The 14,657-nt window shown below is 38.7% G+C and overlaps 2 protein-coding genes across 25 annotated transcripts in view; one reads left to right on the forward strand and one right to left on the reverse strand.

The window, feature by feature from the left end:
• Nucleotides 1-1,779, reverse strand: part of pfkpa (phosphofructokinase, platelet a) — a 55,284-nt gene extending 53,505 nt beyond the window's left edge. Inside the window, exon 1 of the mRNA XM_061922374.1 lies at nucleotides 1,709-1,779. The gene's annotated coding sequence lies outside the window, so the exon portion shown is untranslated. The remainder of the gene's footprint in view (nucleotides 1-1,708) is intronic.
• Nucleotides 1,780-1,833: 54 nt separating this feature from the next.
• The window catches only part of snx16 (sorting nexin 16), a 46,123-nt gene continuing 33,299 nt past the window's right edge, over nucleotides 1,834-14,657 (forward strand). For 10 of the 24 annotated variants that reach the window (XR_009809889.1, XR_009809891.1, XR_009809894.1 and 7 more), the window contains exons 1-6: nucleotides 1,834-2,001; nucleotides 5,748-6,190; nucleotides 7,699-7,785; nucleotides 10,521-10,669; nucleotides 10,747-10,812; nucleotides 12,562-12,704. Coding sequence is in view for 3 of the 24 variants with exons in the window: in XM_061922381.1 (XP_061778365.1) it covers nucleotides 5,825-6,190; nucleotides 7,699-7,785; nucleotides 10,521-10,669; nucleotides 10,743-10,812; nucleotides 12,562-12,704 (815 nt within the window). In the remaining 21 variants the exon portion in view is untranslated. Of the gene's footprint in view, nucleotides 2,002-5,747; nucleotides 6,191-7,698; nucleotides 7,786-10,520; nucleotides 10,670-10,742; nucleotides 10,813-12,561; nucleotides 12,705-14,657 lie in introns of all 24 variants that reach the window. The other 14 variants (XR_009809903.1, XR_009809899.1, XR_009809906.1 and 11 more) reach the window with 5 other exon arrangements.

Raw genomic sequence — 14,657 nt, forward strand, 5'->3', positions numbered from 1 at the left:
TCTCAACTCTGTGGTGATATTCTTTTCACAAAATACAACCAATAGTACGTTAATGTTAAATCTCACTTGTGAAAAGTAATCCCGCGATTCCTATTTTCAACAGTCTGTTCATTCGAGCAGGAAAACGCTGAACACCATCTTTGTTTTCTACCTGTCAACTGTCACTTTAGCATCTTTGTTTTCTACCTGTCAACTGTCACTTTAGCATCTTTGTTTTCTACCTGTCAACTGTCACTTTAGCATCTTTGTTTTTTACCTGTCAACTGTCACTTTAGCATCTTTGTTTTCTACCTGTCAACTGTCACTTTAGCATCTTTGTTTTCTACCTGTCAACTGTCAGTTTAGCATCTTTGTTTTCTACCTGTCAATTGTCAGTTTAGCATCTTTGTTTTCTACCTTTCAACTGTCAGTTTAGCATCTTTGTTTTCTACCTGTCAACTGTCAGTTTAGCATCTTTGTTTTCTACCAGTCAACTGTCAGTTTAGCATCTTTGTTTTCTACCAGTCAACTGTCAGTTTAGCATCTTTGTTTTCTACCTGTCAACTGTCACTTTAGCATCTTTGTTTTCTACCTGTCAATTGTCAGTTTTGCATCTTTGTTTTATACCTGTCAACTGTCAGTTTAGCATCTTTGTTTTCTACCTTTCAACGGTCAGTTTAGCATCTTTGTTTTCTACCTGTCAACTGTCAGTTTAGCATCTTTGTTTTCTACCTGTCAATTGTCACTTTAGCATCTTTGTTTTCTACCTGTCAACTGTCAGTTTAGCATCTTTGTTTTCTACTTGTCAACAGTCAGTTTAGCATCTTTGTTTTCTACCTGTCAACTGTCTGTTTAGCATCTTTGTTTTCTACCTTTCAACTGTCACTTTAGCATATTTGTTTTCTACCTTTCAACTGTCACTTTAGCATATTTGTTTTCTACCTTTCAACTGTCACTTCAGCATATTTGTTTTCTACCTGTCAACTGTCAGTTTAGCATCTTTGTTTTATACCTGTCAACTGTCAGTTTAGCATCTTTGTTTTCTACCTGTCAACTGTCACTTTAGCATCTTTGTTTTCTACCTTTCAATTGTCACTTTAGCATATTTGTTTTGTACCTTTCAACTGTCACTTTAGCATATTTGTTTTCTACCTGTCAACTGTCACTTTAGCATATTTGTTTTCTACCTGTCAACTGTCAGTTTTGCATCTTTGTTTTCTACCTGTCAACTGTCAGTTTAGCATCTTTGTTTTCTACCTGTCAACTGTCAGTTTAGCATCTTTGTTTTCTACCTGTCAATTGTCACTTTAACATCTTCTACCTGTGAACTGTCAGTTTAGCATCTTGGTTTTCTACCTGTCAACTGTCAGTTTCGGCTGCTCGCTGGCTCCTCATCACCACTTCAAGATGGCGGCCCAATTTCTCGCGTCACAGCCGCCAATGTTGTGTCTACTTATAACGTGTCTATTCCTAACACTATGAGAAAAAGATTGAAAAGGATGTTTAACTTTGCAACCTCATTATAGTATTGGCTAAGTGTTATATTCATAGATGTAAGTTGCTCAATACCCGACCTGTTTTTTGTGCCTTTAAAAAAAGTTTGAACTTTACCTCTAACAAGCAAAAAGCTGTGAAAACTATGATGCTGTGCTGCAAATGTGGATTATTTACGGAACGTGTGTGAGCCAATGGCTTTACACTTATCAATATCGTATTCTATTTGACTTACTTTTTTGAGTTTACAACCCCTGGTGTTGTTTTCTGCTGTTTTCCTCATTATGAGCTCAGCAACAAGAAGTGACGTCACAATAAAAGAGTGGGGAAAAAAACCCGTCGGGTGTCTAAAAATGTTCCCGCGCCCTCTAGTGGCCAGTGGCCGCACTGCAGCTCCAATGGCCACCTATTCAAGCTCGCCAACATGAACATGAACATGACTCCTTCATGAACCTCCACAAAGATCACACTCGGCACTCTTTCCGTGCTATTAAGTCTTCTCCTGGGAGGACTGCCGCTCAACTTCGGGTGAGTTTGTGACACACTTTGGTGCATCCTTGTGTTCCCACTCGTGCTAGCCTCCTAGCTAAAGTCAGCTCCAATAAGATCTAATATTCTGCGTGACGAGACTTGAAATATTTATTTCCTCCTCCGTCTTCACGACGTAACGCCACAAGCCTCACAATCTGTCATAAATTCATATTTATTATAATGTTGATACGAATGGCGCTGCCTAAATGCAATAGAAGGTCCTCTATTCCGTTCATAAAATCGCCAACAATATTCCATTTACTTTTGATGACTTGAATATTAACAAGTATTAGTGATATTGTTATTTAAATATTACAAGTATTAGTGATATTGTTATTTAAATATGAACAAGTATTAGTGATATTGTTATTTAAATATTAACAAGTGTTAATGATATCCATCCATTCATTTCCTACCGCTCATTGTTGTTATTATAAATATGAACAAGTATTAGTGATATCGTTATTCTAAGCACTTATGCAAAACAAACTATTTATAGCGGCGATGTGATCAGGAGCTTGTGTGTTAATTCGCCGTGATCGACTGGCGAGCTGCTTCCTCGCTCCCTGTAAGTTTATTCTAGATCGTAAACCATGCCTCTCACCTGGACAGAAGAAGTCTGAGTAGGTATTCCGACAAGTTGGTACACTTTGACAGCCAATTTTGACACGGAAAAGGCGAGAACAACACAAGAAAAATGCGTGGTTCCAGTCCCCATTTTCTTTTCGACGAATCATTCTTAATCTAAATGGGAATATATGAACATCCTATCAGTCGGCATTCTAATGACGGCAGACATTGTACAGTAAGTGGTGTTGTATTATGTTTGTTGTCTCTTAAAGTCTTCAGTGAGTAATAATCAGTGATGTTGTTGTAAAAAAATGAAAGTTGTGATGCTTTTTAGAAATCATTGCGCCTCTTATACTGAAAATGATTACAATTTGTAAATATTAAATATTGCCTCATTTTCTTTACATTTTCAAAGTATTGTTTGTCAATGTCAATATGCAAGGTACATAGATTTGACACAAACATATGTTCACAATGTACTCACATACTGTACATTCACAATGTACACGCAAACAAATATATTCACAAAGTACACACACATTCACAATGTACACACAAACATACATTCACAATGTACACTTACATTCACAATGTACGCACAAACATATATATTTACAAAGTACACACACATTCACAATGTACACACAAACATACATTCACAATGTACACACAAACAAATATATTCACAAAGTACACACACATTCACAATGTACACATACATTCACAATGTACACACAAACATACATTCACAATGTACACACAAACATACATTCACAATGTACACACAAACCAAGGCACTTTCAACATATCTCAACAACGTTAAAGATCCAACAGGTTGAGCAAGTATTGTCTTTAACAAAACATGTCTAGGAAAGAAGTGAAGTGAAAGAAAGAAAATGCACACACAATATTAAAAATAAATAATAATAATGATAAAATAGGATAAGCCTCACAATTTAAAAAAGGGCTAATCTAAATCACTTTAAATGTTTCCAATAAACATACCAATTTAAGGGCTTTTGTACTTCAAACAATTTTCCAAGATTTAATTGATAATTTGACAACATTAAGCCATTTTTAAATGCAGGGTTTACTTTCAGAAATCGACATTTTTGTATAAAAATGTAGCTAGCAGCATAATGTGAAATGTGATCTCTTCTATTGTACATGCGGACATCTCCCCACCCTTCTTCACAGTTGTTGTTGCGCCAAAAACTAAATCACTGCCAAAAAACTGTTTGCCAGGGAACAAACACTTCATAGTCGTGTTCGCATATTATTATCGTGTCCAAACATGTGTTGTCTTTCTTGTTTAGAAGCTCCATTCAGTCGTCACTGCTATTTCTTCATGCACATCATACGTATTATAAAGTATTTAAACGTATTTATTCTATTATCATTTTCCTATTGTATTCCTGGCTGCCCAAAAGTGCTTTAACGTAATATTTTGACATTGACGTATCTCAGCTGTGCATCATTTTAATTTAATAATATCTAATTTCCCTGAGGGAATCAATAAAGTACTATCTGCTATCTATCTATTTGTTGACTTGTCGAAGTATCCCCTATAAAGCTGATATCACCCTCGTCCTATGTGTTTATTATTATTATTATTATTTTAAATCGTATTTATTTATTTTAATATGCTTTGTCAGAGTGAATGTATATTTGCATATATTTGTGTGTGTTTACATCTGACAACGGCACTAAGGGACCTTGGGAACTGAGTGGGTGTGTGGCTGTTGAAGGCCTGTAACTGATCTTGGGTCTATTGTGTTTCATATTTTATAATGCAGATACTTGAACTTGCTCCCATGAGACACTGTACTGTACTGTACTGTACTGTACTGTACTGCCTGCAAAATTCAATACAAATATTATTGGGAGGGGGGGGCAAAAAAAGCTGAAATCTACCCAAAACAACCACTGTTTGCCCATAAGTGTCTCAATGTTTTGTTATGCATACTTTACTAGAATACCCTTAGGAGTATTACATTCATCAAAATAAAGTACACACTGTTTACTTGTTGGGCAGCATGGTGGAAGAGGGGTTAGTGCATGTGCCCTTACAATACGAAGGTCCTGAGTTCAATCCCGGGCTCGGGATCTTTCTGTCTGGAGTTTGCATGTTCTCCGTGTGACAGTGTGGGTTCCCTCCGGGTACTCCGGCTTCCTCCCACCTCCAAAGACATGCACCTGGGGTTAGGCCCCTCCCACCTCCAAAGACATGCACCTTGGGATAGGCCCCTCCCACCTCCAAAGACATGCACCTGGGGATAGGCCCCTCCCACCTCCAGAGACTCCACTTTGAGCAGTCCATCTTAGATGATCTCAGGTCCAGGGAAGCCGGCGGCGTTTCTGGATGTTGTTGATAAATGGCTTTTGCTTTGCATAGTAGAGCTTTAACTTGCACTTACAGATGTAGCGACCAACTGTATTTAGTGACAGTGGTTTTCTGAAGTGTCCCCGAGCCCATGTGGTGATATCCTTTAGAGATTGATGTCGGTTTTTGATACAGTGCCATCTGAGGGATGGAAGGTCACAGTCATTCAATGTTGGTTTCCGGCCATGCCGCTTACGTGGAGTGATTTCTCCAGATTCTCTGAACCTTTTGATGATATTATGGAGCGTAGATGTTGAAATCCCTAAATTTCTTGCAATTGCACTTTGAGAAACGTTGTTCTTTAACTGTTTGACTATTTGCTCACGCAGTTGTGGACAAAGGGGTGTACCTCGCCCCATCCTTTCTTGTGAAAGACTGAGCATTTTGTTTTTATAGCCAATCATGGCACCCACCTGTTCCCAATTAGCCTGCACACCTGTGGGATGTTCCAAATAAGTGTTTGATGAGCATTCCTCAACTTTATCAGTATTTATTGCCACCTTTCCCAACTTCCTGGTCACTTGTTGCTGGCATCAAATTCTAAAGTTAATGATTATTTGCAACAACAAAAAATGTTTATCAGTTTGAACATCAAATATGTTGTCTTTGTAGCATATTCGACTGAATATGGCTTGAAAAGGATTTGAAAATCATTGTATTCTGTTTATATTTACATCTAACACTATTTTCAAAACTTATATAGAAACGGGTGTGTAGATCATGGATGATGTAGTTGATACCAGCAGTAAATGAAGATTCTTGAAGAAGTACTTTGTAACCTTGTGTCCAGGGTGTTGGGCGTCTTCTGCAGATTTGAAGACCTGGTGAGCACAGGAGTGTTGGCGAGGAGGAGACAACACCAAGAGGATGGCATCGCCGTTTGTGCCTGTCCCTGTGCCTTTGGACACAGCCTCATCAGGCGGCAACAGGAAGGTGAGACGGACACAGCGAGCGTCTTCACTGGGGAGTGTCTCGTCCACACTGACCACTTCCACCAATGGAAGCTCCCCCCGCCTGACCAACGGCGTGGACCGAGGCCGTCAAAGCCTGACGCCGCCTCCCCAAAGCCCCGTCTTGCAGACCGGGGTGAACGGAACTCTCCAGTCCTTTGGGTGTCCAGGTTGCCCTCGGTCTGTGTCAGACCCAGTATGGAGCCAGCAGGGAGGAGAGCAGAGGCCCATCACTCCCACCGTGCTTGGGTATGAGGTCATGGAGGAGAGGGCAAAGTTCACGGTAAAAAAAAAAAGACAGCGGCATGTGGAGTCTTTGAAATTATCAGTGCTTTTTTTGTCAAGTTTCTTTAAATGTTTGCATATTTATTACAAACTAAAAACATCCATCCATTTTCTACCACTTGTCCCTTACGGGGACGCTGGAGCCTATCCCAGCTGCACATACATATATTTTTATATATGAATATATATGTGTGTGTGTGTGTGTGTGTGTGTGTGTGTGTGTGTGTGTGTGTGTGTGTGTGTGTGTGTGTGTGTGTGTGTGTGTGTGTGTGTGTGTGTGTGTGTGTGTGTATACACAGTAGTGGTCAAAAGTGTACGTACACTTGTAAAGAACATCATGTCATGGCTGTCTTAACTTTCCTGTCATTTGTTTTTGTGATGTAGTGATTGGAGCACATACTTGTTGCTCACAAAAAACATTGTGGAGTTTGCTTCTTTTATGAATTTATTTTGGCTCTACTGAAAATGTGAGCAATCAAAAGTATACATACAGCAATGTTCATATTTGCTTACATGTCCCTTGGCAAGTTTACCTGAAATAAGGTGCTTTTGGTAGCCATCCACAAGATTCTGCTTACATTTTTCACCACAAAAATGCTGCAGTTTAGGTAAATGTGTTGCTTATTTGACGTGGACTTGTTTCTTCAGCATTGTCCACAATTTTAAGTCAGGACTTTGGGAAGGCCATTCTAAAACCTTCATTCTAGCCTGATTTAGCCATTCCTTTACCACTTTTGAGGTGTGTTTGGGGTCATTGTCCCGTTGGAACAACCAACTGTGCCCAAGACCCAACCTCCCCCCTGATGACTTTAGCTTCTCCTGAACAATTTAGAGGTAATCCTCCATTTTTATTATCCCATTTAAAGCAGCAGTTCCATTGGCAGCAAAACAGGCCCAGAGCATAATACTACCACCACCATGCTTGACGGTAGGAGTGGTGTTCCTGGGATTAAAGGCCTCACCATTTCTCCTCCAAACATATTGCTGGGTATTGTGGCCAAACAGCTCTATTTTTGTTTCATCTGACCACAGAACTTTCCTCCAGAAGGTCTTATCTTTGTCCATGTGATGTCAGATGAACACAAATTGAGCTTGGCAGAATCTTGTGGATGGCTACCAAAAACACCTTATAGCAGGTAAACTTGCCAAAGGACATGTAAGCAAATATGAACATTGCTGTATGTATACTTTTGATTGCTCACATTTTCAGTAGAGACATAATAAATTCATAAAAGAAGCAAACTTCATGAATGTTTTTTGTGGGGAACAAGTATGTGCTCCAATCACTACATCACAAAAAATAAGAGTTGTAGAAATGATTGGCAAGTGTATGTACACTTTTGTGTAACACACGACAATCTGAATTGTCTCAGCGATTTTTAACTTTTGAAGTTGTGCTGAAATTTACACAATTTGCATATAAAGCATGTAGAAAAGTCCTTAAAAGAGAAAAGGATAACAGAAGAGTGCAACCTGAAGGAGTGTACTGTCCGTTGTGTGCTGCAGGTCTATAAAGTCCTGGTAAGGAAGACACCAGAGGAGAGCTGGGTAGTTTTCAGAAGGTACACTGATTTCTCCAGACTCAACGACAAGGTTTGTTTTCATTGTACCTTTCTTCATGCTTGATGATGACAAAAGCAACCATGGGGATGTCCTCTCATGTTTTTGACTTCACCAAACATTATTGGCCTTTCTAGCTACAGGTATACTCTATCTATTTCTAGCTGGATCCATCTCTCTCCAAGGCTGACATTTTTGAAATATATTATACGTTGTTTTTTTGTGGTCTCCTATACTAAAAAAAAATATTGGAGTACATTTTGGTAGTAGTACCAAAAATATTGTTATTGGGACTATATATATATATATATATATATATATATACATACAGTGGGGCAAAAAAGTATTTAGTCAGCCAGCGATTGTGCAAGTTCTCCCACTTAAAATGATGACAGAGGTCTGTCATTTTCATCATAGGTACACTTCAACTGTGAGAGACAGAATGTGGAACAAAAATTCAGGAATTCACATTGTAGGATTTTTAAAGAATTTATTTGTAAATGATGGTGGAAAATAAGTATTTGGTCACTTCAAACAAGGAAGATCTCGGGCTCTCACAGACCTGTAACTTCTTCTTTAAGAAGCTCTTCTGTCCTCCACTCGTTAACATGTATTAATGGCACTTGTTTGAACTCATTATCTGTATAAAAGACACCTGTCCACAGCCTCAAACAGTCGGACTCCAAACTCCACTATGGCCAAGACCAAAGAGCTGTCGAAGGACACCAGGAAAATAATTGTAGACCTGCACCAGACTGGGAAGAGTGAATCTACAATAGGCAAGCAGCTTGGTGTTAAAAAAAATCGACTGTGGGAGCAATTATCAGAAAATGGAAGACATACAAGACCACTGATAATCTCCCTCGATCTGGGGCTCCACGCAAGATCTCATCCCGTGGGGTCAAAATGATCATGAGAATGGTGTGCAAAAATGCCAGAAGCACACGGGGGGACCTGGTGAATGACCTGCAGAGAGCTGGGACCAAAGCAACAAAGGTTACCATCAGTAACTCACTACGCCGACAGGGAATCAAATCCTGCAGTGCCAGACGTGTCCCCATGCTCAAGCCAGTGCATGTCCAGGCCCGTCTGAAGTTTGCCAGAGAGCACATGGGAGAATGTCATGTGGTCAGATGAAACCAAAATAGAACTTTTTGGTATAAACTCAACTCGTCGTGTTTGGATGAAGAATAATACTGAGTTGCATCCCAAGAACACCATACCTACTGTGAAGCATGGGGGTGGAAACATCATGCCTTGGGGCTGTTTTTCTGCTAAGGGGACAGGACGATTGATCCGTGTTAAGGAAAGAATGAATGGGGCCATGTATCGTGAGATTTTGAGCCAAAACCTCCTTCCATCAGTGAGAACTTTGAATGAATGACCAAATAATTATTTTCCACCATAAATTACAAATAAATTCTTAAAAATTCCTTCAATGTGAATTCCTGCATTTTTTTTTTCACATTCTGTCTCTCACAGTTGAAGTGTACCTATGATGAAAATGACAGACCTCTGTCATCATTTGAAGTGGGAGAACTTGCACAATCGCTGGCTGACTAAATACTTTTTTGCCCCACTGTATATATATATATATATATATATATATATATATATATTATATATATATATATATGTATATATATATATATATATGTATATATATATATATATATGTATGTATGTATATGTGTGTATATATATATATATATATATATATATGTGTGTGTGTGTGTTTATATGTGTTTGTATATATATATATATTATGGGTGTAACGGTAACCAAAAATTTCGATTCGGTACGTACCTCGGTTTAGAGGTCACGGTTCGGTTCATTTTCGGTACAGTAAGAAAACAACAAAATATCATTTTTTTGGGTTATTTATTTACCAATTTGCAAAATATTCCACCAAAAATATGTTTCTTAGTGGAATATTTGATGGATAGGTCAATAATTCATAATAACATTGATTTTGATTCAATATTATGTTTTGAGCATTGACAGTTTGAAAGAAAAAAACAGCTTTGTTTTATTAGTCAACATTACAACTTTTTGTAAATTACATTAAACCTTAATTTAGTATTTTTAGAATGTGCTGTGGGCCTTTAAAACATTAGCTGTGGGCTGCAAATGACCTCCGGGGCACACTTTTGACACCCCTGCTATAGATAATAAAAAATTCAATCTGATAAATCAATGGATAAAAAGCAGAGCCTGGAGACGCATGCACGTTTATCATAATTCTCTCGCTCTCTGCCCCTCCCTCACGAATGCTACTGCTGGACACACAATGTGTTTCTTAAATGCCTCAAATGTCCGGCATTTTGAGTATTGTTTACGCTACTTAATATGTACGTCTGGAAACTCGTTCGGTTCACCTCCGCACCGAACCGAAACCCCCGCACCGAAATGGTTCAATAGAAATACACGTACTGATACACCCCTAATATTTATATATATGTGTGTGTGTGTGTGTGTGTGTGTATATATGGAATGCAGCATTCAGCCAAGGAGTAAATTCCTTAATGGCTGAGTGGCTGCAGGTGCGCCTCGTGAAGGAGCAGCGCTGCTGTTACTCAGGGTAACAGAACCAGGTCACCTTGTGAAGGCAAAAAAACACAAAGACAGAAACAAAACCTAATCCAACAACATCCAGTTATTTCAGGCCAGCATTTAATCTTTCTATGATGTATTTATTGTTGTTATTTGTGCATATACTGCACTCCTTGTGCATGTGTCATGTATGTTCCTGTGTGTGTGCACGACAGTTGAAGGAGATGTTCCCAGGATTCCGACTTTCATTGCCTCCAAAGCGCTGGTTCAAAGACAACTACAACGACAACTTCCTGGAAGATAGACAGTTGGGACTGCAGACCTTTTTGCAGAACCTGGTTGCACACAAAGACATTGCCAACTGGTATGTAACATGTGGGACCTTGGACCAGGACTCAACACAAACCAGTACGTCTCTAAATCTGTTTGTTTGACAGCCAGGCAGTCAGGGAGTTTTTATGTCTGGATGAGCCACCAGGCCCTTTCGACAGTTTGGAAGAAAGCAGGGTGAGTATAGTCTTGTATTTTCCTCCTCTTAGGAACAATATATGAGAAATTGTTCTATGTAGCTTTAATTCACATTTATTTGGTGATCGTGCCAAAGAGAAACCCAAGTTGAGAAAGATTTTCTGTCATTAGCACTAAAAAAAACAGTAGGTGTGCTCACAAAGACAAGAGTGTGCTGCTATAGTTCAGAAGAGGGGGAGGACAAGCTGGGACTATTAATACTTCACTCTTCGAGCTCTTGCAAAAATGCATTTTCCACCTGTGGCTTTTGCTGAAAATCATAAGACACACTGAGTAAGACAGGAAGGCATTCTTATCGCTAAACAAAAGAAGAAATATATGCTTGAAGAAGTCTAGATAGAACTGCACCACAGCACAAAGTAACCAACTTTGAACAGGAAATGAATGAGGAAATGAATTACAGTCTAGAGAGGATCATTTGTGCAGTAGGTCTCTAAAAAAGAGCACACATACCATCCAGATGATCTACGAAGTGTCAAATTCAAGGCCCGAGGGCCAGGTCTGGCCTGCAAATGAATGATCTATGATTTTTGATTAGTATCAAAAGCAGCCCGCAGACCACAGCCGCCTGCTGCTGTTTTGCACACACCAACACTCCATCAGTGTTGGCGCTCGGAATTTTCACAATGGGGTCCCAGGGACACATCAAGTCAGAAAAATGGGGTCCCACTTTTTTGAAAGCCTTTTGAAAACAAATGATAAATGTATGCATTATCCTGTTCTATCTCACATTCTATATTGTGTTCTGGAAAAAGGTTGTCATAAACGTTTCTTCATTCATTAAAAAAATAATACAAAAGAAAGCAAATGTTTATGTATATGTAAATGTATTCAGTTATAAACATTCATCCACTTTCTTCTTTTCTTCATGGATCTAAACTTTACCTCTGCGGGTAGTTTATTTTCTATATTTTATTGTAGTATTTCAGAATGTGTTTGTTCTATTTTTGTCCAAAGCAAGACAAAGAAAACAATCGGAAGTTGTCTTTAATTTTTAGTTTTAATGCCGTGAAAGGGACAAGCAGTAGAAAAGGGATGGATGGATTTTAATAGTCCGTGTGCACAGATTTTCCTCCATGCGGCCCCTGAACTAAAAGACTTTGACACCCCTGATGTACGACTAGTGTTTTTTTGAAGTCCGTTCTTAAAAAAAAAAAGATTTCAATGTCACATTACAAAATGCTTTGACTTTCATACAATATGACTTTTTGACTATACAGTAGTATCATTTTGATGATGTAAAAACATGGAAGTCTTACATGTGCAAAATGATACCTGGTCTGTAGCTTCCTGATAATATGACCCCCAGCTTAGATGAATAGTCTTTAAACCTCTATATATATATAGATAAGTAAAAAACTATACATCTCCTTTGGCCTAGTAAGTTAAATTGCTGCTATTATTGCACATTGTCAAGTAGTTAGCAACAATGGATATATTTATGCATGGAACATTTAACCCAAAAAAGCTAACATTAGTATGAAATATTGCACAACATATGATTACTTAACTTTTACAATGGAAATAGAAATCCACAGAAACGTATGCATTGTTCATGCATTTATTTGCTATATGTATCTGCCAGTCCATGAAAATAAAGCCTCCAATAAAACGGTCCCTGTTGGAAAAAAGGTTGGGGACCCTTTCTATATATGGAGTAGAACATCTCTATTGGTTCTAAATGTTTGATTGTCAGCGTTTGTTTTTGTCCTTTGTTGCACTGTGAAGGCTTTCTGCGAGACTCTGGAAGAAAGCAACTACCGTCTACAGAAAGAACTTCTGGAGAAGCAAAAAGAGATCGCTTCACTCAAGCAGAGTCTTGTGGAGAAAGAGCAAGCCATTCTGCTCCTGGAAAAACATATCAAGTCAGTGTAAGAATGTGTTTGCACACGTGACACATACTTTTTCTTTGATGGTATAGTTATAACGTTGGAAATTAACATTTTCGGGGGAAAAATGTCGATAAATTCCCAGACTAACTGGAGCCAGCTCACTAGCTTAAATGCTATCATGAAAACATTGTTAATGTCTCTATTCTGTTTTTATTTACCAATTACACAACCTGCCAACTTCACTGGTTTCGGCCTTTGTAGATAAAAAGGGGAAAATAAGAGGGACTCTAAATTAGTGGTCCTTAAAGCAGCAGTAGAGTGTAAAAACAAGTTGACTTTAGACACTCAATTGTATCCATTAAACCATATTGTGTTTACAATCCGCAATGTATGTAAAAATACCGTTCAAACATCACAAAACACCACAAATTCAGTCAGCCATTTTGAATGTCCCGCTCCGGACGTCTTAGGTAATGTCCGTAGATTGATGTCACTAGAGTAACGCTTCTGCACTCTGACCATATTATTAGATCAGTCATTCTGGAAATATACAGAAATTAGAAAGAGACGTGCTGACAATAAACAAGATGTTCTTGTTTTCCTATGTTTTTTATACTTACATATATTTATATAACCTACTCAGTGGCTCTAGTGGTTAGAGTGTCCGGCCTGAGATGAGTAGGTTGTGAGTTCAAACCCCGGCCGAGTCATACCAAAGACTATAAAAATGGGAGCCATTACCTCCCTGCTTTGCACTCAGCATCAAGGTTTGGAATTGGAGATTAAATCTCCAAAAATGATTCCCGGGCGTGGCCACCGCTGCTGCTCACTGCTTCCCTCACCTCCCAGGGGTGATCAAAGGTGATGGGTGCAGAGGACAAATTTCACCACACTGTGGCAATCATTGGTACTTTAACTTTATACAACTACACATAACTTCTACAACTTCAACTTTTACAAACCCCCACCTCAGACCGTGACGACAACGCAATATGAAATATAGAGGATAAAACATTAAATATCAAGAATATGGGAAAGTTTGAGTCCTACCCTGAGACCTCTTTAAAGTTTTGTGATCAAACAGAAATACAAGCAGCTAAAACTTTTACAACCCCCCACCTCAGACCGTGACGACAATGCAATATGAACTATAAAGGATAAAACATTAAATATCAAGAATATGGGAAAGTTTGAGTCCTACCCTGAGACCTCTAAAGTTTTGTGATCAAACAGAAATACAAGCAGCTAAAATGCACCAAACATGGGGAAGTGTGGATAAATTGTTTTGCATAAATTACCCATCATGCACTGTAGGGGAGTTATAAATGTGTAATTTGTGTAAAATCTAATTTGTGGTCATTGACCGTCGATCTTACCTGTGTCCACCAGAGGGCGGTATTGATTCCCAAATAGCTGTCATTAGAGACTGTGCAGTAAATTGCATCCTGCGGTTTAGTCTTCACTTGGACCACCCTGCTTTAGACTAGCCTGACCCTACAAAGCCTACAGTGAGGCCACATATGTAGAAGAAAAAGGTACTATTTTAAGAATACGTGTAATAAATAGATATTCTTCTGTAGATTTGAATAAATAGATCTTCATGTAGGAATGCAACATTTAGTAACGTGTGATTTGAACTTGTTACATGCAACATGAGATATGTCAAGCCATCCATCCATCCATTTTCTACCGCTTATTCCCTTTGGTGCCTATCACAGCTACAATCGGGCGGAAGGCGGAGTACACCCTGGACAAGTTGCCACCTCATCGCAGATATGTCAAGCCTTGTTATCATTTTGATGACAGTTTATAAAAACTTTGGATTGAAAATGTAAGGTTTTCAAAAAGTGTAAGCTCATCAAAATGATGATAAAGACTGGACATCTCACTTTGCATGTTTATATCACAGATTAGTTTACATTTGAAGTTAATGGCTGACATGAATGGACTTGTACACAATATTATCATGTGATGACTTTCACCTGTATCATA

The sequence above is a fragment of the Nerophis ophidion genome, linkage group LG15 (genome assembly GCF_033978795.1).
Source record: "Nerophis ophidion isolate RoL-2023_Sa linkage group LG15, RoL_Noph_v1.0, whole genome shotgun sequence".
NCBI lineage: Eukaryota > Metazoa > Chordata > Actinopteri > Syngnathiformes > Syngnathidae > Nerophis > Nerophis ophidion.